The following is a 25440-nucleotide window of genomic DNA, read 5'->3' on the forward strand; positions in this document are numbered from 1 at the left end:
TTCTGCTGTTGGAATAAGAGTAACCTCAAAAAAATGTGAATACATGTCTGTGTGTATGTGCATCCATGTATATGAAAAGTTATTGGCTGTATCTGGCCTTTTCTGAGCAAACCACCCTTCTCTCTTCCTTTTAAACAACACAAAGACTCCTTTCCCCACTGCTTCTTACAGATAATAACGAATGCACCACTGACATCAACCTGTGTGGGGCTAAGGGCATTTGCCAGAATACTCCTGGGAGCTTCACCTGTGAATGCCAGCGGGGATTCTCACTTGATCAGACTGGTGCCAGCTGTGAAGGTGGGTGGAGCCCTCAGCTTGATCCAGCTGGTTGGGCCTCATGGAGGTGGCCTCAGTGGCTGCCAGCACCTCACCAGCCCCCTCTGTGGGACATCAGGACTGAGGATGGGAAGTGTTTTGTCTGTCTGCACGGGTCCCGTAGAACACATGCTTTCCCTATGTGTATCAAGGCTTTTCCTGCTTCATAAAGAGTGACCCAGTCAAGAAAAATAACTAGATCCCTGAGTTTAGTTTTCCAGTCATCGGAGCCAGAGTCTTAAAAGGATTCACTCAAGGTAGATTAAAAATGTGAAGAATGTAACTCTTCTGCTAATATGTAATTCGAGGTTTCAATTATATTTTGGGGGATCTTGTCTTTATATTGACATTTCAGTTTCTAATCCTGGCACAGATAAGGAAATACGGATAATTCGCACAGCCAGCCCATGGAGTGTGCTCGCGCCTTGTATTAATGTCTTCATCATTTTTCTTTGTGGGCTTACCAAAAGCTCCAGAAGAGATATGCTTAAAATTTTGGGTGGTAGAGTAAGTTTTTAGGGGTCAGAGTTCCTACTAAACTTGCCTTTCACTTTAGCACGCATGTGCATGTTGCGTCAGAGAATCAAGCGCTGATGTGACTTAAAGGTGACTCTGCCTTCTTTCCCAGACGTGGACGAGTGTGAAGGAAACCATCGCTGCCAGCACGGCTGCCAGAACATCATCGGGGGCTACAGGTGCAGCTGCCCCCAGGGCTACCTCCAGCACTACCAGTGGAACCAGTGTGTTGGCAAGTAGTTTTCCCTTGTTAACAAGATGAATTGTCGGCTCCTATCAGTCAGAGTACCCCTTTCTTTCTGAAAACTTTAAACTTGCCTTTGAAGCAACAAATACTCATTTATATTGTCCCGACCTGGTTGAGACCAGAGGGAACTCATAGTCCTTGCAAAATAGCAAACTAAGAAAAAATAATGATAAAGGGTTGTTTGAGGGCATTTGAAATGAAACACCCCCAGAATTCTTTGATTCCCACTGTCCCCTTTCTCTTCTGCTTCATTGCTAGTCATCAGCCCACACCGGAGTTCTCTTGACCTTAGCAGGCCAACAAAATCCTGCTTCTGACTAAAAACTCTCAGCCAGCCAGAGGCGATTATGACCAACTCTTGGCCTGAGTTTGCAGAGGTGGTTCCATTCAGCGCTATACATCTTTGGGGCAGAGTGCAAGCAGCAAACACAGCCAAGATTTTGCAGGAAGGGACTCCCACAGGCTCTCTCATTAAATCGAAATAGTCATTTTTGATTCCACAGTGTCGTGGGAAAACAACTGTTTGAAAAATGTTTTGTATTGAAGTTTAGTCAGTTTACAACGTTGTGTCGATTTCTGGAAAATAACTCTTTAATGCATATCAGAGAATGCCAACTTTGTGAGTTTAGAGGGACCCCAGTCCGTCTAGCTCAAGCCCTGTGTTTTACTGATGCAGGCCTGGAAGCCCAGGGAGGGAAAAACAGTCTGTCCTCACCAGTTCTTCGGTGACATGACCAGAACTAGAACCCAAGGCTCTTAACTTCGTGATTTAGATCTGCCTTTCTAGCGTCACGTTCATTTGCATTTTCATTCAGCAAGCAAGGAGCACCGTGAGCTTGGCGCTCTGGGGATGTGTCCTGGCTCCAAACTCTTGGCCACAGAACCCTCCTGAGCAACAACGAAGGGACTGCCTCCTGGGTGGTGGCTCCACATTGCGATGCTTGACTTTTTACTCCAAATGAAGACAGGTTTGGTGTGTGTTCATTTATCAGAAGTGTGTCCCTCTCATCTGGTTTGATTCTTTACACAGCACAGGTTTGCAGAGGTGAGTAAGATGGGCTAAGATAACCCCAGTGCTTGAGCTCAGGCCGCACAGCCTCGCCGCCTCACTGTCTGGTTTTAATAAGAACGGATTTTAATTACCCATTTCTGACAGAACTGTTCACAGAATTTCCAGAGTGAGCTTTGTTGATTCAACACCCAGCATATGAGCCTGTCTGCCCCTTATTATGTAGGCGCCTTGAGTGAAACTGGAGCTGTGGAGGAAAGGTGAAAGATGTGAGGTCTACCACTGCTGGGCCTTTCCCTCCTCTTTCTAAACTCAGTCCAGAGATAGTAGAGACGGTCATGCCCTCATTGCCTGGAGATCCTGCTGTGGCCCCATGAAGGTCATCTCCTGACTGGGACGTGTAGAGGAACAAGTCGATTAAAGAACTGGGAAAAGAGGATCAAGGTGGTGGAATAGGACGATGTGGAGCTCACCTCCGCCCACAAATACATCCAAAATACATCTACACATGGAACAATTCTTACAGAAAACCAACTGGAAACTGGCAGAAGAACTCCTCTTCAACCAAAGCTGCAAGAAAGATCTCCATGTAACTGGGTAGGATGGGGAAAAAAGCATCAGGACGAAGGATGGGACCAGCACCCCTGGTAGGGGTCTGTGAAGGAGGGAAGGCCCCTTGCCCGCTGGTAGGACTGCTGGGACAGGTGGAGGGGCTGCAGGGGCCTGGACTCTGCTAATGAGGAATGTGCCTGTGCTGGCTTGCCAGCAGCCAGGGCAGGGAGAGGCAGGCACTGGCAGCTGCCACCTCGCTGTACTTACCAGTGCAGAAGGCGCGTGTGTGGGGCTGCTAGTGTGGGCAGTGGCCAGGTGCTGAATTTGGGGAGGACAGGCCCTGGGAGGGGACTTTCTAGCTGCATGGAGACAGCCCAGAGGTCTGGTGGTATAGTCCAGGCTGCACCTCAGAGCTCATTGTCAGCTCTCGCAAGGTGGGGTCGGGTCCAGTGGGGACAGGTCTGGCTGAGACAGACCGTCAGTGCACACTGGGTGGCGCCACAGAAATGCCTCTCCAGCAGACAGCCCTTGGGAGGAATACACAGCCCTTCCTTTCACGGTTCCAGCTTGGGGCTGGATCTGGGGCAGACAGGCCATGGGAGAGGACCGCCACAGAGGCAGCCCAAGTCCTAGGCAGCAACACAACCACCTTGATTCTTGCAGCCACAGTGCCCCGACCCCCAGCACCAGCCCAGTCCACAGCACAGCCAAGCACTAGGACTGGTACAACGCAACCTTGGTCTGCTTCTGGGCTGAACCACGGACACCTGCACAGGTGATGCAGGTTCACTGTGACCACACAGGCCTCACTTGCTCCAGCAGTCACCTCCTTTGGAACAGAGCGTGCACTCAAGAGCAACAGAGCCTTATCAAATCTGACCCTCAGGGCTGCTGCACTCAACAACTTGGGAGCAGATCCCCTCCCAGACAGGGCTGTGACAGCCACAGAACAAAGAGGAGACCCCACCCAATATACCATACAGGCTCTGGACACCACAACAGTAGTCACACCCCCTATCAAGAGGATAAGGGCCAGCACACTGGGGAAAGATACGGCTGGCCCCTGCACCAAAAATAGTGGACCTGCACCGTCTACACAGGGATGCTCCCCAAAGTAGACCTTCAAGACCACAGTAGATAAATGCTTCTCCTAAATTTGTAGAGACAGAGAAAGTTAAGTAAAGTGAAAAAACAGAGAAACTACTTCCAATTAAAAGAATGAGAAACCTCTTGAAGGAACAAGTGAGACAGACCTCACTAGTTTACTAGACCCCGAGTTGAAAAAGGAGGTAATAAAACTGCTAAGGGAATTAAAGATTATTGATATAACTGCAGGTTACTGTAAAAAAAAAAAAAAACTACAAACTATAAAGGGGAAGCAGTCAAAATTAGAAAACTCAATTAGAAATTAGAAAACTCAGTTACTAAGCTAAAAGCCACTCTAGAAGAAATGAATAGCAAACTAAATAACAGAAGGAGGGATAAGTGACGTAGAAGATAGAATGATGGAAATTGCCCAATTGGAAAAGCAGACAGTAAGACAAATGAAAAAAAATGAAAGCAACATATGAGACCTATGGAATAATATGAAGCATTCCATCCTATGCAGAATAGGAGTTTCGAGAGAAGGGGATTGAAAACATATTTGAAGAGATTATGGCTGAAAACTTCCCATACCTAAGGAAGGAAACCAATATCCAGGTGCGGGAAGCACAGAGTGTCCCAAACAAGATGAACCCAAACAGACTTACACTGAGATATATTACAATTGAAATGGCAAAAGTTAAAGAGTCAGTTACAAGAGAACCTTCATAAGGCTATCAGGCAATATCTATGCAGAAACTTTGCAGGCCAAAAGGGAGTGGCATAATATAGTCCTAAAAGGGAATAACCTGCAACATAGGATACTCTACCCAGCAAGATTATCATTTAGAATAGAAGAGAGAGAAATAATTTCTCAAACAAGCAAAAACTAAGAGTATAGCAATTTTAACCTACCCTAAAAGAAATATTGAAGGGTCTTCTCTAAATAGAAAAGCAAGAATCTTTAGGAAAGGGAAAAGTCACAATACAAAAGGCAAATACATAAAATAATTGAAGATCACTTAAATAAGCCAGTTCATAGATTTTAAAAAAAATTAAAACATTTTATAAAAGTGATTATAACTACAATTAACAGCAAAAGAATAAACATAAAGATGTAATGTTCATGACAATGTTGGGGGAGGGGAACAAAAAATGTAGATCTTTAAGAATGTGTTTGCACTTACGTGACTACCATTTTAAAGTAAGTAGATACTATTGTGGGTCAATATACTTGAAAACCAGGGTAACCACAAATCAAAAACATACAATAGATTCACAAAGACCAAGAAGAAAGGAACTCAAGCATAATACAAAAGGAAACCATCAAACCACAAAAGGAAAACAAAAAGAACAAATGAATTAAGAAGAACTACACTTTTATTGTCACTATTATGTGGATGACATGATACTATAAACCCTAAAACCTCCAAACTACTAGAGCTGGTAAAAGAATTTGGCAAGGTAGCAGGATACAAGATTAACATACAGAACAATGAAATAGCAGAAAAAGAAAGTAAAGAAACAATTCCTTTTAAAATCACATCCAAAACAAAAAAATACTTAGGAATAAATCTGACCAAGGAGGTAAGACTTAATACATGGAGAACTACAAAATATTGATTTAAGAAATTAAAGATGACTTAAATGGAAAGATATCTCATGCTCTTGGATTGAAATAACCAACATTGTTAAAATGGCCATATAGCCCAAGACAATCTACAGATGTAATGCCATATCTATCAAATTACCCAGGACATTTTTCACAGAACTAAAACGAATACTCCTGAAATTTATATGGAATCACAAAAGACCCAGAATTGCCAAGGCAATATTGAAGAAAAAGAACAAAGCTGTAGTAATAACCCTCCCAGACTTCACACAATACTACAGAGCTACAGCAATCAAACAGCATGGTATTGGCACAGAAACAGACGTATGGATCAATAGAACAGATAGAGAGCCTAGAAATAAACCCACAGACCTATAGTCAATTAATCTTCAACAAAGGAGGCAAGAACATACAATGGAGAAAAGACAGTCTCTGCAGCAAGTGGTGTTGGGAAAACTGGACAGCAGCATATAAATCAATGAAGTTAGAACACTCCCTCATAGCATACACAAAAATACACTCAAAGTGGCTTAAAGACTTAAATATATAAGACATGATAAACCTTAGAAGAAAACATAGGCAAAACATTCTCTGACATAAATCTTAGCAATGTTCTCCTTGTGCAGTCTACTCAGACAATAGATATAAAAGCAAACAATTAACAAATCTGTTAAAAATTAAACTAACTAAACCATAGGCTTTTGCAGGACAAAAGAAACCATAAGCAAAACAAAACAACCTATGGAATGGGAGAAAATATTTGCAAATGATGTGACTGACAAAGGTTTAATTTCCAGAATACGTAAATAGTTCATAGAACTTAATAACAAAAAACAACCCAATCCAAAAATGGGCAGAAGATCTAAATAAGCAATTCTCCAAGGAAGACATACAAATGACCAATAGGTATGTGAAAAAATGCTCAATATCAATAATTATCAGAGAAATGCAAAACTACAGTGAGGTATCACCTCACACCAGTCAGAATGGCCATCATTCAAAAGTCCATGAACAGTAAATGCTGGAAAGGCTGTGGAGAAGAGAACCCTCCTACACTACTGGTGGGAATGTAGTTTAGTGTAGCCATTATGGAAAATAGTATGGAGATTACTCAGAAAACTAAAGATAGATTTACCATATGATCCAGCAATCCCACTCTTATCTGGAGGGAACTCTAATTCAAAAAGATACATCCACCCCAGTGTTCATAACAGCACTATTTATAATAGCCATGCCATGGACAACCTAAATGTCCATTGGCAGATGACTGGATAAAGAAGCTGTGGTATATTTACACAATGGAATACTACTCGGCCATAAAAAAGAATAAAATCATGCCATTTGCAGCAACATGGATGGACCCAGAGATCGTCATTCTAAGTAAAATAAGCCAGAAAGAGAGGCACCATATATCACTCATATGTGGGATTTCTTAAAAAAAAAAAAAAGGACACTAATGAACTCATCTACAAAACAGAAATAGACTCTCAAACATAGTAAACAATCTTATGGTTCCTAGGAGAAAGGGTGGGAAGAGAGAAAATTGGGAATTTGGGATTTGTGAATGTTAGCTACTGTATGTATATAAGTAGATTAAAAAAAACAAATTTCTTCTCTATAGCACAGGGAACTATATTCAATATCTTATAATCTTTAATGAAAAAGAACATGGTAACAAATATATGTATGTATATGCATGTGACCTCGACATTGTGCTGTACACCAGAAATTGACACATTTTAACTGGCTATACTTCAGTTAAAAAAAGAACTACAAAATCTACTGGAAAACAAGGCTTTAAATGGAAGTAAGTTCATACCTATCAATGTCAATGGACTAAATCCTCTCATCCAAAGACAGAGTAGCTGATTGGATCAAAAACAAGATCTTAAACAATATGCTGCTTATAAGAGACTCACTTCAGGGAAAAAGACATACAGATTGAAAGTGAAAAGATGAAAAAAGGTATTTCATGCAAATGGAAATGACAAAAAAACAATACTTGGGTTAGCAATATTCATAGTAGACAAAATAAAATTTAAAACAAAATCCATAAAGAAAGACAAAGAAGGACATTATATAGTGACTAAAAGGATCAATACATGAAGAGGATATTATACTTGTTAACATATATGCATCCAAAATAGGAGCACCTAAATATATAAAACAAATACTAACAAACGTAAAGGGAGAAATTGACAGGAATATAATAGGAGACTAACACCTAGCTGACATCAGTGGACAGATCTTGCAGACAGAAAGTCAGTAAGGCAACAGAGTTCCTAAATGACACAACAGACCAGGTGGACTTAATTGATATTTACAGGACACTACATCCCACCCCGCAAAAAAGCCACCCCAGAATACATTCTTTTCAAGTGAACATGGAACATTCTCTAGGATAGACCATATACTGGTCATAAAATAAGCCTCAAAAAATTTAAGAGTATAGAAATTATTTCAAGCATCTTTTCTGGTCACAGAGGTATGAAACTGGAAATCAACCACAGAAAGGAAAATGGGGGAAGAATGAACACATGGAAACTAAACAACATACTACTAAAAAAGACCAATGGATCAAAGATGAAATCAAAGGAATCAGAAAATACCTTGAGACAAACAACAATGAAACCACAACCTTATAAAATGTACGGGATGCAGCAAAAGAAGTTTTAAGAGGGAAGTTCACACCAATAAAGGACTCCCTTAAGAAATAAGAAAAATCTCAACCTAATATACCACCTAAAAATATAAATAAATAAAACCGAAAGTCAGCAGAAGGAAAAAATAAAGATCAGAGAGGAAACAGAAATCAAAATAGAAAAAAATCAATAAAACCGAGAGCTAATTTTTTTTTTTAATTTGGGGGAAGGAGGTGATTAAGTTCATTTTTTTTTTTTAGAGGAGGTGCTGGGGATTGAACCTAGGGCCTTGTGCATGCTAAGCATGCACTCCACCACTTGAGCTATGCCTTCCCCCCAGAAACCAAGAACTAGTTTTTTGATAAATAAAATCAACAAACCTCTAGCCAGGCTCACCAAGAAGAAAAAACTGATGACCAAATAAACAAAGTAAGAAATGAAAGAGGAGAAATAACTACTGATACCACAGAAATACAAAAAACAATCACAAGAATACTATGAAGTTATATGCCAACAAATTGGACCTAGAAGAAATGGACAAGCTCTAGAAACACACAGCCTGCCAAAATTGAGTCAAGAAGAAACAGATCATTTGAACAGACTGATTACTAGAAGTGAAATAGAATCTGTAACAACAAAAACAACAACAACAAAAACTCCCTGCCAAAAAATGTCCAGGACTAGGTGGTTTCACTGGGGAATTCTACCAGACATACAAAGAAGAACTTATACTGATCCTTCTCAAATTCTTCCAAAAGACTAGAGGGAACACTACCAAATTCATTCTATGAAGCCACCATCACCCTCATACCAAAACTTGACAAAAACACTGCAAAAAAATAAAATCACAGGCAAATATTTTTGATTAATACAGATGCAAAAATCCTCAACAAAACATTAGCAAACTAAATCCAACAATACATAAAAAGGATCAAACACCACAACTGAGTTGGAATCATTCCAGGGATATAAGCGTGGTTTGACATACACAAATCAATCACTGTGATACACCACATAACAAAAGGAATGACAAATACCACGTGATCATCTCAATAGACACAGAAAAGCATCTGATAAAATTCAACATCCATTCATGATGAAAACTCACCGAAGTGGGTATAGAGGGAAGTATCTCAACATAATAAAAGCCATTTATGACAAACCCATAACCAACATAATACTCAGCAATAAAAAGCTGAAAGCCTTCCCATTAAATTCAGAAACAAGACAAGGATGCCCACGCTCACCACTTCTATTCAACATAGTATTGGAAGTCCTCGCCCCAGCAATCAGACAAAAGAAAGAAAAGGTATCCAAATTGGAAAGGAAGGGGTAAAGCTGTCACTGTTTGCAGGTGACATGATACTCTATATAGTGAATCCTAAAGACGCTACACAAAAACTGTTAGAATAAATGAATACAGCAAGGTAGCAGGATACAAGATTAATATACAGAAATCTGTTGCATTTCTTTACACTAACAATGAAATATCAGAAGGAGAACGTAAAAAATCCTATTTAAAAAGTGCATCAAAAAAATACTTAGGAATAAATTTAACCAAGGAGGTGAGCCACCTATATGCTGAAAACTATAAAACATTGATAAAGGAAATTCAAGATGATTCAAAGAAATGGAAAGACATTCCATGCTCTTGGATTGGAAGAATTAATATTGTTAAAATGGCCCTACTACCCAAAGCAACCTATAGATTTAATGTGATCTCTATCAAAATACCCATAACATTTTTCACAGAACTAAGAACAAATAATCCTAAAATTTATATGAAATCACAAAAGACCCAGAATTTCTAAAGCAATACTCAGGAAAAAGAACAAAGCTGGAGACAACTCTCAGACTTCAGACGATATTACAAAGCTATAGTAATCAAAACCACGTGGTCTCAGCACAAGACATACGGATCAATGAAACAGAATAGAAAGCCCAGAAACACACCCACACACCTACAGTCAGTTAATCTTCAACAAAAGAGGCAAGGATATACAATGGCGAGAAGACAGTCTCTTCAACAAATGGTGTTGGGAGAGCAGGAGAGCTGGACAGCTGCATGTAAATCGATGAAATTAGAACACTCTGTCATGCATATACAAAAATAAACTCAAAATGGTTTAAAGACCTAAATGTAAGACGTGACACCATGAAACTCCAAGAGAACATAGGTAAAACATTCTTGGACATAAACCGTAGCAATGTTTTATTAGGTCAGTCTCCCAAGGCAAAAGAAATAAAAGCAAAAATAAACAAATGGGACCTAATCAAACCTAAAAGCTTTATCACAGCAAAGGAATCCATCAACAAAATGAAAAGACAATCTATGGACTGGGAGAACATATTTGCAAAAGATGTGATCAACAAGTGGTCAATACCCAAAATATAAGAACAGCTCATACAACTCACCATCAAAAAAAAAACCTAATCAAAAAATGGACAGAAGACTTAAGTTTCTCCAAAGACAGACAGATGGCAAACAGGTACATGAAAAGATGCTCAACATCACTAATTATTAGAGACATGCAGGTCAAAACCACAATTAGGTGTCACTTCATACCTGTCAGAATGGCTATCAAAAAGTTTACAAATAATAAATGCTGGTAAGGGTGTGGAGAAAAGGAATCCTCATACATTGTTGGTGAGACTGTAGACTGGTGCAACCACTATGGAAAACAGTATGGAGTTTCCTTAAAAATCTAAATACAGAGTTACCATATGATCCAGCAATCCCATTCCTGGGCATATATCCCCCAAAGATGAAAAAATCCATGTACCCTAGTGTTCACAGCAGCACCATTTACAATAGCCAAGACATGGAAATACCCAAAGTGCCATTAACAGACGATTGCTTTAAGAAGATGTGACACACACACACACTTATATATATATACACACACATATACATAGAGACACCAGCAATATTATGCAGCCATAGAAATATTGCCATTTGCAGTAACATGGAGGAACCTAGAGATTATCATACTAAGTCAGGCAAATATTATATGATATCATTTACACGTGGAATCTAAAAAATAATACAAATGAATCTATATACAAAACAGAAACAGACTCACAGACACGGAAAACAAATGTATAACTTACCAAAAGGCAAGGGGGCGGGGGTAAATTAGGAATATGGGATTAACAGATACAAACTACTATACAGAAAACAGATAAGCAACAAGGACTTGCTGTATAGTAAGGAACTATATTCAGTATCTGCTAATAGCCCATAATGGAAAACAATCTGAAACGTGTCACTGAACCACTTTGCTGTACACTTGAAATTAACACAATGTTGTAAATCACCTATCCCTTAATTAAAAAAAGAAGTGGGATGAGGTTTATAGATTTTGATGACCAGAAGATACCAGTCCAAAGTGGCCTCATAATTCTTGGGAATTTGTAGGAATTATAGTTATCCAGAATGAGGACTGCCTTGGGCCAGAATGGCTTCCCCAGAGCCACACAGAGCCAATCTTCTTGGACTAGCCATCCCTAGATCCTTGCTCTTAAGCAGCCAGAAGTTCATTCTTAGAAGATGGGTGGGTTTAGGGTAAGGAGCCTCTGATTTCATTGCTTTCTAGAAGATTGCAAAAACTTGCAGGTTGAAGTTGGAACTGACCCATTTTGACCTAGAGAAAATTAGGAGAAGAAAGCCCAATCTACATTCTGGAGTTCTCCAAGTGGCTCTCCCTTAACGCCACAGCTAACACACTCTGCCAGCCTGATGCTGGCACTTTTGATTTTAGAGGACAGAGAGGTAGGTTTCAATCTCCTTTTAAGGAGTGTCTTTCAGAGACTCTAATGCTATTTCATTCAAATCAGAATTGTCTCCTTTAATGAAAATTTAAGTAACAACTGTAAAAATAAAACAAAGATTTTGTAGAGTAGAAAAATTCCTTGTAGAGCCATTTGCTCCAGGGTGCACACACAGGATGGAAAAGGTCAGGTAAACTGCAAAACGTGTTAGACAAATCGTGGTGTTTGTACACTGATAGAGACGGTGAATGCAGAGACTGTTTTCAAACTGTAAACATTGAACATTTGCCAATTTCTTATCTTAATCTGTGCTCCACTCCACCTCACCTCTCCAACTCATGTAAGTAAGTTTAATTTAAACTTTATTAGATTCTCAGAGAGGATAAAAGAAGTAAAATAGAAAAGAATGTGAAAAGGGGAGAGGGAGAGTTCTTGACTGGAGTAGATATTTATAATAACACAGATAAGCATTCCAAGTTAAGAAGAACCTTAGCAATGAGCTAGTCTGACTCTTTTCTAACATATCAGTCCCTCTGCAACCTCTCTGCTCATCTAAGTTTGACTTGAATACCACTCGAAAGGGCACTCACCTTCTCCCAAGATAGCCTAATCTATGCATAAAAAACTTTAATTCTTAGAAATGTCTTTTCAATAAAGAATGGATTTTTCTCCCTCCAACTCCTAACCATTGGTCCCATTTTTGCCCCTTGGAACAAAACAGAATAAATCTAATCTCTCTATTGACAGATATTCCTCACATATACCTGTGCCTTAGAGGTTTTGTCAGTCAAAGTCCCAGCAGGTAACAGATGGCTGAGCCCAACTGAAAGCAAAGACCACAGGAGAGGAGACTGTCAATGCTCCATTCACATCAGCCTCATAGGGCCGAGAGCAGGTGAGATGTCTGGAGGTGGACATGAGAGGGGTAAGAAGACATCCATCCCAGGGATATTCCCATCACCAGTCTAAACACCCTTGGTTCTTCATTCATTCTTGGATGTCCATGGTCTCCATGGGTCTCTATCACACAGCTCATCTCTAACTTACAATAAGGGGGAAAGAACAGACAATGGTACATTGAAGTGTTTTGTTTTAGGAATCCTAGAACCTAAGTGACCTTAAGTGGGTACTTGAGAGTCCTTGGGTATAAAGAATCTCAAACAGATGCATAGCTAGGCACTGAGCCATAGCAGGCAGCTCAACCAATGACTTTCTTAATGTGTATTTACTCCTCCTCTCTGTAACCCAGCATAGAAAAGAAGGAGGGTGGTGAGGAAGGAAGGGAGAGGAAGAGAGGAAGGAAGGATGGAAGGCAGTATGAATTGCCCTGCCTTTACCATTTCTGCCCACCTGTTTTCCCAATTTAAAAAAAACATATTTCCTTAGAAACAATTATTCTTTAAAAATGACCCTGCCTTTAACCTTCATTAAAAAACTAAAAGTAAGCAAAACAAAACGACAACCTATGGAATGGGAGAAAATATTTGCAAAAGATGATGCTGACAAGGGCTTGATTTCCAGAATATGTAAACAGCTCATATGACTTAAGGAAGAAACAAACAACCCAATCCAAAAATGGGCAGAAGACCTAAATAAGCAATTCTCCAGTGAAGACATACAAATGACCAATAGGCACATGAAAAAAAATGCTCAATATCACTAAGTGCCAGAGAAATGCAAATCAAAACTACAAGGAGGTATCACCTCACACCAGTCAGAATGGCCATCATTCAAAAGCCCACAAATGACAAATGCTGGAGAGGCTGTGGAGAAAAGGGAACCCTCCTACACTGTTGGTGGAATGCAGTCTGATGCAGCCATTGTGGAAAACAGTATGGAGATTCCTCAAAAGACTAAAAGTAGACTTACCATATGACCCAGCAATCCTACTCCTGGGCATATATCCAGAAGGAACCCCACTTAAAAAGATAAATGCACCCCAAAGTTCATAGCAGCACAATTTACAATAGCCAAGATGTGGAAACAACCTAAATGTCCATCAACAGATGACTGGATAAAGAAAAGGTGGTATATTTATACAATGGAATACTACTCAGGCATAAAAAATGATAAAATAATTCCATTTGCAGCAACATGGATGTCCCTGGAAAATGTCATTCTAAGTGAAGTAAGCCACAAAGAGAAAGACAAATACCATATGACATCATTCATATGTGGAATCTAAAAAAAAAAGACAAATGAACTTATATAAAGAACAGAAAGTGACCCACAGAGAATATAGACTTGTGGTTGCCAGGGGGGAAGAGGGTGGGAAGAGGTAAACTGGGAGATTGAGATTTGCAGATACTGACTGGTATGTGTAAAAGACATAAACCAGTTTATACTGCATAGCACAGGGAAATATATTCAATACTTTGTGGTAGCTCATGGTGAAGGGGAGTAGGAGGGTGGATATATGTACATTCACGTATGACTGAAGCATTGTGCTGTGCACCAGAAATTGACACAACATTGTAAACTCACTATACCTCAATAAAAAAAACTAAAAATAGACTTACCATATGATCCAGTAATCCCACTCCTGAGCATATATCCAGAGGGAACTCTAATTTGAAAAGATACATTCACCCTGATGTTCACAGCAGCACTACTTACAATAGCCAAAACATGGAAGCAAACTAAATGTCCATCAACAGATGACTGGATAAAGAAATTGTGGTATAGTTATATAGTGGAATACTACTCAGTCATAAAAAATAAAACCATGCCATTTGCAGCAACGTGGGTGGACATGGAGATCATCATTCTAAGTGAAGTAATCCAGAAAGAAAAGTACCATACGTTATCACTCATATGTGGAATCTAAATAAAAGACACAAATGAGCTTACTTACAAAGCAGAAAGAGACTCACAGTGAACCAACATGGTTACCAGGATGGGAAGAGGGTGGGAAGGGATAAATTGGGAATTTGAGATTTTCAGATACTAACTACTATATATAAAATAGATAAACAACAAGTTTATACGGTACAGCACAGGGAACTATATTCAATATCTTATAGTAACCTATAATGAAAAAGAATATGAAAATGAGTATCTGTATGTATATGTATGACAAATATTATCTTGTACACCAGAAATTGATGTAACTTTGTAAACTGACTATACTTCTATTTAAAAACAAAAAAATAACCTAAGAAAATAAGGTAAAACTAATTAAAAGAAAAAGGAAGTACCAGTTTAAATGTGGGCAGCTCTCTTGAGAGATGTGGTGGTACAAAGGGAAGCGTGTGACTTACACAGTCCGACGGACCTGGTCGTGCACCTCTGTCCTGCTGCCACTGCTGGGAGGTCTTGGAGGGGCTTCCGAGCCTCACCTTCTTCATCTGGAAAGCAGATTACAATGCCTTAGTGATTGATAGGCAGGTTAAGTAAATGGAGTAAAGTACCTAGTATCCTACCTATCACACAGTAGGCATCTTTTAAGTGTTATTTTATAATTAACTTAAATTATAATATACTTGTAGTTGCCTTTCTCCTCCTCCCTTCCATTGAAGTATTTGCCAAGTGAGGAGAAAGTCAGTATACGTGCAGACGAGTATGTGCCTGAAAGGCGGCTGCAGTGATTAAGAAGTGTCTTAGCAGCAGACTTCCATCCTGCCCCACAAAGGAAGGTCTAAGAAGTGTGTTGGAGATTTCAAAAAAGTGTAAATCATGAATAGTGAGAAACTTGAGCTTTTTCCCTTTGAGTTGCTTTGGTAAAGTTAGATTTCTTTTTCCTACTTATTACCACCAGACTTGGCCGGCCCCTGTGGGTAGCAGGTTCTGCCGCATGTGTCTCTCAGGGGTTTCCCCTAGTTACTGCCCGTGAAGTCTGCACTCCATCTCTTCCAGCCTTACTTAGCTTTAGACACAGACCAGACACCACAGACAGGAGGCTGGTTTGGATAAGCAGGCCAATTCATAGATGCGAGCAAACACACCAGAAGGCACCGTTCATCCCCAGGGCAAGCACCTGGGGTTTTTTTATGGATTTTTGAAACGGAAGTCCAAGCAGGGCAGACCCTTCCTGCAGGATGTCCGCCCTTGTCTGCTCATCCTGAGAAAGGAGGACTGGGAAGGCAGCCTCCAGCAATAGGGTCCATCTCTGCCGTGGAGATCGTCATTCCACTGCCGGGCACTTGTGAAGCAGAGGCACTGAGAACTGCCTGATTCCTGCCCTTCCACCCTGAACCGCGATCCTCAGCCATGAACCATCCCCACATCATGGGATGCTCCCGTGGAGCAGAACATACTAGTGCTGGCTTCTGATGAGGACTGGCGTCTGCTGGTCCTCAGAATGCCATCCTCTAATGCACTCGGCCTGGTGCACTTGACCTCAGTGACCACATTTGCTCACCACGTGGCAGAAGGCCACATCTTCTCCTCCTGTTCTTTTGCCCACCCCAGCCACCTCTGCCTGCCTTACTTTCATGAGAGCCTAGGTGAGGGCCAGCTGGCCGGCAGCAAGTGGCCCAGCCCACACTCCTCCATAGAAACCTCTGGCCGGTATCACAAATGTGGTGTCTCCTGGTTTTCCCTGCAGATGAAAATGAATGTCTCAGTGCTCACATTTGTGGAGGAGCCTCCTGTCACAACACCCTGGGGAGCTACAAGTGCATGTGTCCTGCCGGCTTCCAGTACGAACAGTTCAGTGGTGGGTGTCAAGACATCAATGAATGTGGCTCTTCGCAGGCCCCCTGCAGTTATGGGTGTTCCAACACTGAGGGCGGCTACCTGTGCGGCTGTCCACCTGGCTACCTCCGAATAGGCCAAGGGTAAGCACTGCTGTTTGTCATCATGGTTGGAGGCTGGCTCATTTATAACATAATTAAGTATATTTAACTCAAAATGACTTGTTCTACTAGAGGAGAACCATACTTTTTATGATCCTGGAGTTAACTCCAGTTAGCTCTGCAAAGGTTTTAGGTTATTTTATTTGAAAGGGGACATCTAGACTTGTAGAAGTTCATAAAGTGTCAAAGAAAATGATGACACTCCATTGGAAATACCTCGCTGTATGGCCTGTCTGTCTCATTCTCTCGATTGTCACATCTTGTTGGAAAGAGACTCATTTCTCAGGAAATGCAGGGACCACAGCCCATGACAGAACTGGCCCACGCTGCACATTGCTGATGCGACCTTGTCCTGGGGCAAGCAGGGTTCGGTCTTGACTTCAAGTGCCTTCTCGTCTAGCTCCTGTTAGGATAAAACAAAAAGACACATTTTAAAACTGTAAAGGACCCTGCAAAAGGTATTTTACATTTCAGACTTAAACTTACATTAAAAATCACCAAAAGATTATATATGAAATATAAAAAAAAGCAAACACAAATTTTATTTACAAGCCAGAAGTAGACTCACAGACATAGAAAACAAACCATGGTTACCAAAGGAGAAAGGGGGGATATTCTAAAAGTCACCAGAAGAGCATTAAATAGAAGAGTTAAAATAATGATGGTATTTTCCAGGTAGAATACTTCACCACATCAATAACATGTGAAAGTAGGGGCAGGGAAGATACACTTTTATTTTACTCACTGATTTAAAAGTTTAATGTTAAGTTTTCAAAGTTTAGGCCTTTTTCCCTGCTGAATTACTCTGGACTTGGTTGTCCATCTAGTTTTGGCTATCCTTTGAAGGATGTCAAATTTTAATTTTTAATTAGGAACACACAGACATTTAATATACATACACACGTATACAGACCCCCTCCCACAGTTCCATGTTCCACAACACACACATATATATGTATATATCAAATTGTTAATTTTGCAGTCTTTGATTTCTTGACACACAAACATCAAGTGATTCATTCTGGGGCGTGGAGAAGGTAAAAGAATGTTTCATGGGAAGCACACAGAATGCCAGCAATAGGACTCAAATTCCCAGATGTTTATGTCTGGCTCTCAGTAGACTCATTCTTTGTAGGTCTAATGCCAGAACCATTTTCCCAGCAAAAATTGTGACACTCCACACTGGCTTCTGGCCAGTAGGACTTTATAGTCACACTTCTTGTAAGTGCTGTTCCAGGGATATGAAAATACTGGAAAGGCGTTCTGAGAAAGGAACCAAAGCCTGCGGATCTGGGGTTTGCCCTCCAATAATTTAATCATTGTGTGAATGTACACACAGGATGAGCATTTATCATTTCATCCGTTTTATTGTTTCTATGCATTTCATGGTGCAAGATAAGGAATGCGAAAGGAAAATGTGTTGGGCTCTGGCAGGATAACAGAAAAAAGAAGCTGCAAAATACAAAAAGTATTAGCATAGTATTTTGAATTATATTTTGAATCTTAAGGGCATAAAGGAAAACGAGTTCTAAAGACTAGGTCAACATAGAAAGAGCTAAATGCTATTTAGTCTACGTTATGACCCATGGTAGAAGTCCACCCATTTATAACAGTTGGGTTGCTCTGTGAATCACTGGAGTGAACCCTACCCCAAAAGAAAGATTCTTTTAGGATCATTCAGCTATTTCAACACATTTTGAAAGAGGAGCCTCGTAAATACATTCCAAGTGGCCTATGAAATAGTAAGCAGAATAACAAAACAAGGTACTTGTGAAACATGCAAAGCCTCCCTCCGAAACTTGGCTTTAAAAACTGAAAGGCAAAGAAAAACAGCTGAACTAGTTCTCTCTTGGGCATGGGTTTGTTTATCCAGCCTCACATGAGTCAGAGCCAGTGGACCTAGTGGTTTTGAATGACTTGAAACAATTTCCCACAGTTGGACAAGCTCTGATACATATATTTTATACATTGCATATCTTCAGTTTATTTCTAAATCAACCTCGGGTATCACCTGGAGCTTTTGCCAGTGAGGGGTCCCATAATAAGAGAGATGGCTCAGAAGCTGGAGTGATGAAGGCTGGCGATGGTGGTGGGGGTGGCAATAGTGGTTATCATTTGAGCAGGAAGAGGGCAAGGAACTGAACAGTGATGTCTCTTTCCTTTCTTTCTCCTATGGAGCCTGTTTTGCAAAAAGAAGGCATTTTGATTTACCCTCCCAAGTTATATGGTCTCCCTCATCCCCTTTTCTTATTTCCACTCCACATCTCCCTCCCAGCAATACAGCTAAACGCCTGCCACCATAGGTTTGGGAGATGAAGGGGAAAATAAATATGCAAAACAGGGCCTTGAGAGATAGCAGAAAGAATCAGTCAACTCAGGGAACTGGGAATTCCAGGCCAGACACAGATGGCTTCCGTGTGGTTCTCAGAACCAGCCAATCATCCAGTGGACAAAACCTCAAGGGCTGAATGTCACCAGGCAGGGTCCAGGCTTCACCGGAACTCTTGCACCACCCTCCTTCGTCTCTCTGTTCTAATGAAAAATGTCTGTTCCCCTTTGGGCAGGCACTGTGTTTCCGGGATGGGCATGGGCCGAGGAAACCCAGAGCCACCTGCCAGCAGTGAAATGGATGACAATTCACTCTCCCCAGAGGCTTGTTACGAGTGTAAGATCAACGGCTACCCCAAACGGGGCCGGAAGCGGAGAAGCACGAACGAAACAGATGCTTCCAACATCGAGGTAAATCAGAAGGGGTTTTCTCCTGATGTCTCCTATTGCAGAAGGGCCTTCCAGAGTCCTGTGGTTTCCTCCGAGGATGCTCCAAAGTGTGAAAAAGCTCCCTGGGGAGAAAATCCAGACATTCCCCGAGCTCTGGGCTGCATTTTACAAGAATCTGTGGGGCTTTCTGAGTTTCTTGCTGCCTTTAGGGAGTGGCCATTCGAAGGTTTTCACATACTTGCTCATTTCCTCTGTCTCGCCAAAAAGAAAGTCAAACACCCACCCAACGTCTGCTGAAAGGACAAGGTCTGAGATCCAGAACAGCAAGTGGGCAGAACAGCAAAGTGACATAGTGCTCCCTCCACAGGGATGCCAAGTTCTGAAAGCTAGAGGCTCCTCTACTGAAGAGAGCCATGTGGAGTGTGAGGGAGCTTGGATTCTAGACAAAAACAACATGGAGCTCAAGCAGCCTGGTTTTCTCTGCCTACGGCTGCTGCAGCCTTTCAGTCAACTCAGAAATGCACAGATATTCACCCAGACCTCTGGCTGCGGGCCCGGAGAATCCAGCACATGCGGTCCCAGAGAGGCAAGCAAGAAGCCAGGTGAAAAGCATTGAATATTAGCAGATCATCAGAGTCAGGAAGTAGGTTCCTAGGTGTGTCCTTCGGTGGGGATGGTTTTACGTCAGTGAACAAAATTGAAATAAACTGGTTCTTTCTTAGCATCAGTGCTGTAACCCCTCCCCTGTGGTCTGGGAAATGAGATAAGTCTTTGGAAAGAAAATAATTTATTACAATAGTGGTTCTCAAGCTTGAGTGTGCATCTGAATCATCTGGAAGGATTTCTACAATAGATTTCTGGGAGACACCCTCAGGGTTTCTAATTCGGTAGGTCTCAGATGCCATCAAGAACTTGCATTTCTGACAGATTCCAAGATGATACAGATGCTCCCGGTCCCAGGACCACAGTCGGAGACCCACTGCATTAGAAAAACTCCAAATACAGGGAATTTCAACTTGACTTTCTTCTTGAGTTTATTTTTTAATATTATAAATATGTGCCTGTTTAACACATTTGTGGTTTACATAGTATTTTATGAATGTGCATTTCAATATAGTAGATGTAGCATGAGAAGAAAGTTGTGTTGGTGGGAGATGTGAGTCACGTGCTCTTTAGTAAGTGGCATATTCACCTTTTAACGTACTGCCATCTGTCTTCCCAGGATCAGCCTGAGATAGAAGCCAATGTGAGTCTTGCGAGTTGGGATGTTGAGAAGACAGCCATGTTTGCTTTCAATATTTCCCACATCAGTAACAAGGTCCGAATCCTAGAGCTCCTTCCGGCCCTTACGACTCTGACGAATCACAACAGATACCTGATTGAATCTGGAAATGAAAACGGCTTCTTTAAAATTAACCAAAAGGAAGGGATCAGCTACCTCCACTTCACAAAGAAGAAGCCAGTGGCTGGAACCTATTCATTACAAATCAGTAGTACTCCACTTTATAAAAAGAAAGAACTTAATCAGCTAGAAGATAAATATGACAAAGACTACCTCAGTGGTGAACTGGGTGACAATCTGAAGATGAAAATTCAGATTTTGCTTCATTAATTCACCATCCAGAGACCAAATAATTAAAAAACAAAGATAGATAGGTAGAACTGAATTCCCCCCACCCCAATCAGAATCTTCATATTATAGGTACAGTCTTTCACCACGTAAATTTCTATAAATAAGCACTATTCTTGTATTACAAAAGCAAGGTACAGGTGACTACCCTAGTTCAAAACAACCACTTTCTCAGGCTTCTCATGTATGTAGCTAAGCTACTTTGTCTCATGTGTTGATTCTTGAAAACTGGGACGTGTATTTCCATTGGGGGTTGGCCATCCATGCTGACGTACCATCCTTCCAGCAGACGTACAGGAATGTGCTTTCAATGGATGGACTGTTCTGTTTTTTTCAAATTGTAAAACTTTGCTTCTCCAAATACAAGTATTAGGTTGGCCATTTATACTATCTATTTGGTGCTAGTAAATTCTCAAACTAGATTTATAAATGCACTGTAATATTTACACAACTTAGAAACCAAATTCCAAGTATTCAGTTCAAATACTTCATTAATTTCAATCAACCAAAGTTAGTTCAGTAGCTTATCTCAGTTATGAGTATAATACATTACATGTAAATTAAGTGTGTGTATACTGTAATCGTGCTATTTTTTATCATTGAAACATTTATAAACTAGAATAATAATGCCCTTAATGTGAGGGTTTGTAATGGTGCTTATTAAGACCAAAGACTTGTTAAATGTATACACCAAGTGGTAATGAAATTTCTGTGACTGGCCCACACGTGCATGGAGGTCTAGGAGGACCAGGAAACAGCCTGAGCAACCAGAGGATCACCAGTGCATCCTTCGTCACACCTGTGCAATATGCCAAGATTACCCTCGGTCATTCCTGTCAACAAGGGGTCCATGTCATAAATGTCACAATAAAACAATCTCTTTTTTAGTGTACCCCTTGGCTTTGTGTTCTTGCATGGACGTGGGATTGGAGGGGCTATTCTGGAGCCCAATTAAAGTCTCCCGGAATTAAATTATCCTGGGTCTGTTAGCTACAGCTTGCCAAATGTATAACCACTAGAAGAACATTTACATATTTGAGTCAGTCCCTTGTTTTATTCATTCAAGATAGCAGAGTTATTTCTCACCAACAAGATATTTAGATTGTAGCATCATTCCTAAAACATGACCTAATCAATCCTGTGACTTTTAAACTACTGCATTTCAGTACTCAAAACATCAAGTTCAGTCATTGTCTTAGAGCACGTGTGTTTCATTACAAAAACTTTATCTTGCCCCCTCCCCTCAAATATACACACAGTGTTGGCAAGCGTAAAGTGTTCTGTCCTTTCTCCCCACCCCAACATCTGCTGTTAGTCAGTGCTAGTCTAATTACAAAGAGATAACCCCAAACTGAATCCAATTTGATGCTATAAATCATGTTTTCCGAATGTCCTAATTTGACAATGCTGCTTTAAAGTGCAATATTGAATATTTAACAGTTAAGCTCATTCAATTGATATGAATTTTTAAAATCCCTAAGGGCAGTAAAGGGTAGTGAAAATAAAGGTGAAGTGAGTTTGCTGCATGAAGGGAGAAGAAGCCACACAGGGCATGGAAAAGTCCTCTCAAAGTCTTTGGAAAGCTAGGCTGAAGATGGAGTAGGTATATTGTAGAGGACAAAACCAGGATCAGTCGGTGCAAAACTCAGTTTAGCACATACCATCTCAATTGTCAAGCTACCCACTGCGACAGTGGGTTTCCTTGTACTGTGGTGAGATCCTGGTACCAGTTAAAGTGTCAGTCTAGGCAGCCAGTGGACAAGGATGTTTTCTTCCACCTAACAGGCCATGAACATCCCCAAAGTATTTTTTCTAACCTCTTATTTTGCCATCCAAAAAAATCTTGCTCATAATTGATGCTCAATAGAGATGAGCTGAATGACTGTTTTGGAATGGATCTGTACCTTGGTTAGGAAGTTAAAATATGACTCAAAATTTCCTTCTATCTCTACACCTATGGTTCTGATGGAAGTGTACTATAATTGTTAGAGAAGAATATATAGCATATGGTAAACAGCTTGCAAATGGAAAATGTCTTTGATAATTTAACCAGAACTGCATTACATTCAATAATGGATTTTCTTTATAACAACAGAGCAAAATAGAGTTGGCACATAGTAGATCACTTTGATATTTTTAATAGTCTCAGTCTGGATTTTATTTATTTCAGAGCCAACAATTTTCAACAGCATATTTTCCGCGTTTCTGACTGTAACGAAACATTTTCTTCATTGTTCCATTGTAAATATTCCTCTTGTCGGAACGTTTTTTTTCAATCCTGAGATTTAAACCTGTACCTTTTAATTGTCTGTGACCTTTTGATTTTACTTTTGGTGGTTACTTTTGGTTGGTTTTATAAATCTCAGAAGCCTGAAAACATCTTGTCTGTACTCCTCAGCCCATTTCATTTGCCAATAATTATTTTGTAAGTAGGGTTGAAATGAACTCAGCTGGCCTTATGAAATGTTTAAACTTGAACAAACAACTACATTTTTGTTCAACAAATAGCACTTCACTCAGCCAAAATTGCTTTGGACATTGCCATTCCAAGTATTGTTTAAACTTCAGGAATCATGTTTGTAAAATTAGATGAGCCAAAATAACAATTAGGTTGATACTATATTAATACACTTAAAAGTTTTATACCTGTAAATTGTAAGAGTTTAAAAAAAATCAGCTTTGTCCACAGAATGTACTTTATTCTGATTTTAACTGTAGTTCTCAGAGATATATTACAAATGTAATTATTGAATGGTTTAAAGACACTATTTTTAAATGCTAGAAGATTGCAATAAGGAGAAAGATGAGTTTTCACATACATAGCAGAAGACAGTTATCTCCCCTTTGCCAATTTTAAACATTTCGTTTAAAAAAAATTTTTCCTTTGTTAAACTTTTTGAAACCCAATGCGAGACTAACATTATGTACTGCTAGGAAAGGATTCCCAGTATTATTCTGAGTTTACGGTAGAGAGAAACAAGGCGGCTATGAATTTGATTTTGCAAATTTCTGTGTATCCAAGACTGGGTTCACTTACAGGATTGGGTCTCAATGAATAGTTCTGACATTCTCACAAGTGTCTGTATAAACAAGAGGGTCTTGTACATTTGACACCTGACATACATTTGGCAGGACCTGGCAATGTCACAAAATCTGTTATTTCAACTAACTGCTAATGAATCCAAAATGTTTATTTGGCAAAGTCATAAACCTCTTTTCAGGACATGAGCTGTTGTGCATCCTTGATCCAAGCCTGAATTATGACTTCTGCCAATAGATGTCAGCTTTATTTTTACTGTTGGACAGTGAAAGGTGCATCCTTTTTAACTAAAGTCATAGCAGGTAAGTAAGTAGGTGTGATTTCCGACTAGCTCAATTCTCTGCTCTCGATGCATTTTTGTTCCACACAAATATTCATCGTCATTTTCAGTCCCTGCGACTATTCCCATTTCATAAAACAATGCAGCATTACCCTCTCTGTGCCCCCTCCTGCCCCTCAAGGGTTGGTTATAACGTCAACTAGAAGGTATCACATTTAGTGTATTTCTAGAATCCTTAGCTCGGGTTCAAAGTCAAACAACACTGAGGTAGTGATGTTTAGCAGAAAGCAGCTGCTCCCTTCAGCAGTTTCTGGGTAACTTTCATATCTCACTCGATGTGTTCTTTGCAGCTGTGCTGAGAGTTGCAGAAATCAGATGAGGTCTGTTCCATTTTAATGTAAAATTCTCTCCAGGGGAGAACTTAAATCAAACCTGAATGATTTAGCTTTTTCTTCTCCTGGAAATGATGATAACCACACACCCCATTGATCCCACCAGCCATTTACACAAGAACATCACAGGCCTGTGTGGTTGCGTCAGTCCGTCCGCATGGTGAGCTCTGCTCTGGGTGGCCCCCACAGCCCTACTGTGTAGACGGCCAGACTTGTCAGGAAAGATTAACAGGACCTTGAGGTATCAGAATTTCAAAGGCATGACAGGCTGGATTGGGTTTATGTCGGTATTTTTGTTGTTATGTAAAATAAGCATGGTGTGCTATTCGGTATTCCTGTCTCCGGTTGCACCGTGATTATTCCCCTTCAGCATGTTCCCGGCACCCGCCTCGGGCAGTTCTGTGATCCAACTCCAGAGACCCTGTGCCTCGGGAAGATTGCAAACTCCTGAGGCCTGCTGCTTCCTATACACTTGTAGACTGACTGTAACAGGCTCTCTTGTGGATCATTCACAGTGTCTGAATTGAAGCATTGAGCCCAGAGGTCAGTCTATTGCAGAACCAGCTCCTTTGGAGAAAACTGCTCCTGGCAATGCTTACCATGTCCTCTCTCACGGGCCTCGTACCCACCGGGAGACGGCATGGCAGCTGGGGGTACCACTCCTAAAGGCCGATGCTCTGAGTCTCAAGGTTTGCCCCCCCCCCCACCGGGGCCTGTGATTATTGATGCCTTGTCATATAAAGAAAGTTTGCTGAGAGTTCAGTCGAGTCCTGAGGTCCTCAGGAGTGCCTGGTCCAATACTATAGGAAATCTGGAGTCAGACAACCTGTGATC

General features: G+C 40.6%; 1 protein-coding gene across 1 annotated transcript in view; it reads left to right on the forward strand.

The window, feature by feature from the left end:
• FBN1 (fibrillin 1) overlaps positions 1-21786 on the forward strand; it is a 238547-nt gene extending 216761 nt beyond the window's left edge. The window contains exons 61-65 of the mRNA XM_072962489.1: positions 172-300; positions 947-1066; positions 16297-16528; positions 19111-19285; positions 20487-21786. Of these exons, the coding sequence (XP_072818590.1) occupies positions 172-300; positions 947-1066; positions 16297-16528; positions 19111-19285; positions 20487-20876 (1046 nt within the window). The 3' untranslated portion in view covers positions 20877-21786. The remainder of the gene's footprint in view (positions 1-171; positions 301-946; positions 1067-16296; positions 16529-19110; positions 19286-20486) is intronic.
• The last annotated feature ends 3654 nt before the right edge of the window (positions 21787-25440 follow it).

The sequence above is a fragment of the Vicugna pacos genome, chromosome 6 (genome assembly GCF_048564905.1).
Source record: "Vicugna pacos chromosome 6, VicPac4, whole genome shotgun sequence".
Taxonomy (NCBI): Eukaryota; Metazoa; Chordata; class Mammalia; order Artiodactyla; family Camelidae; genus Vicugna; species Vicugna pacos.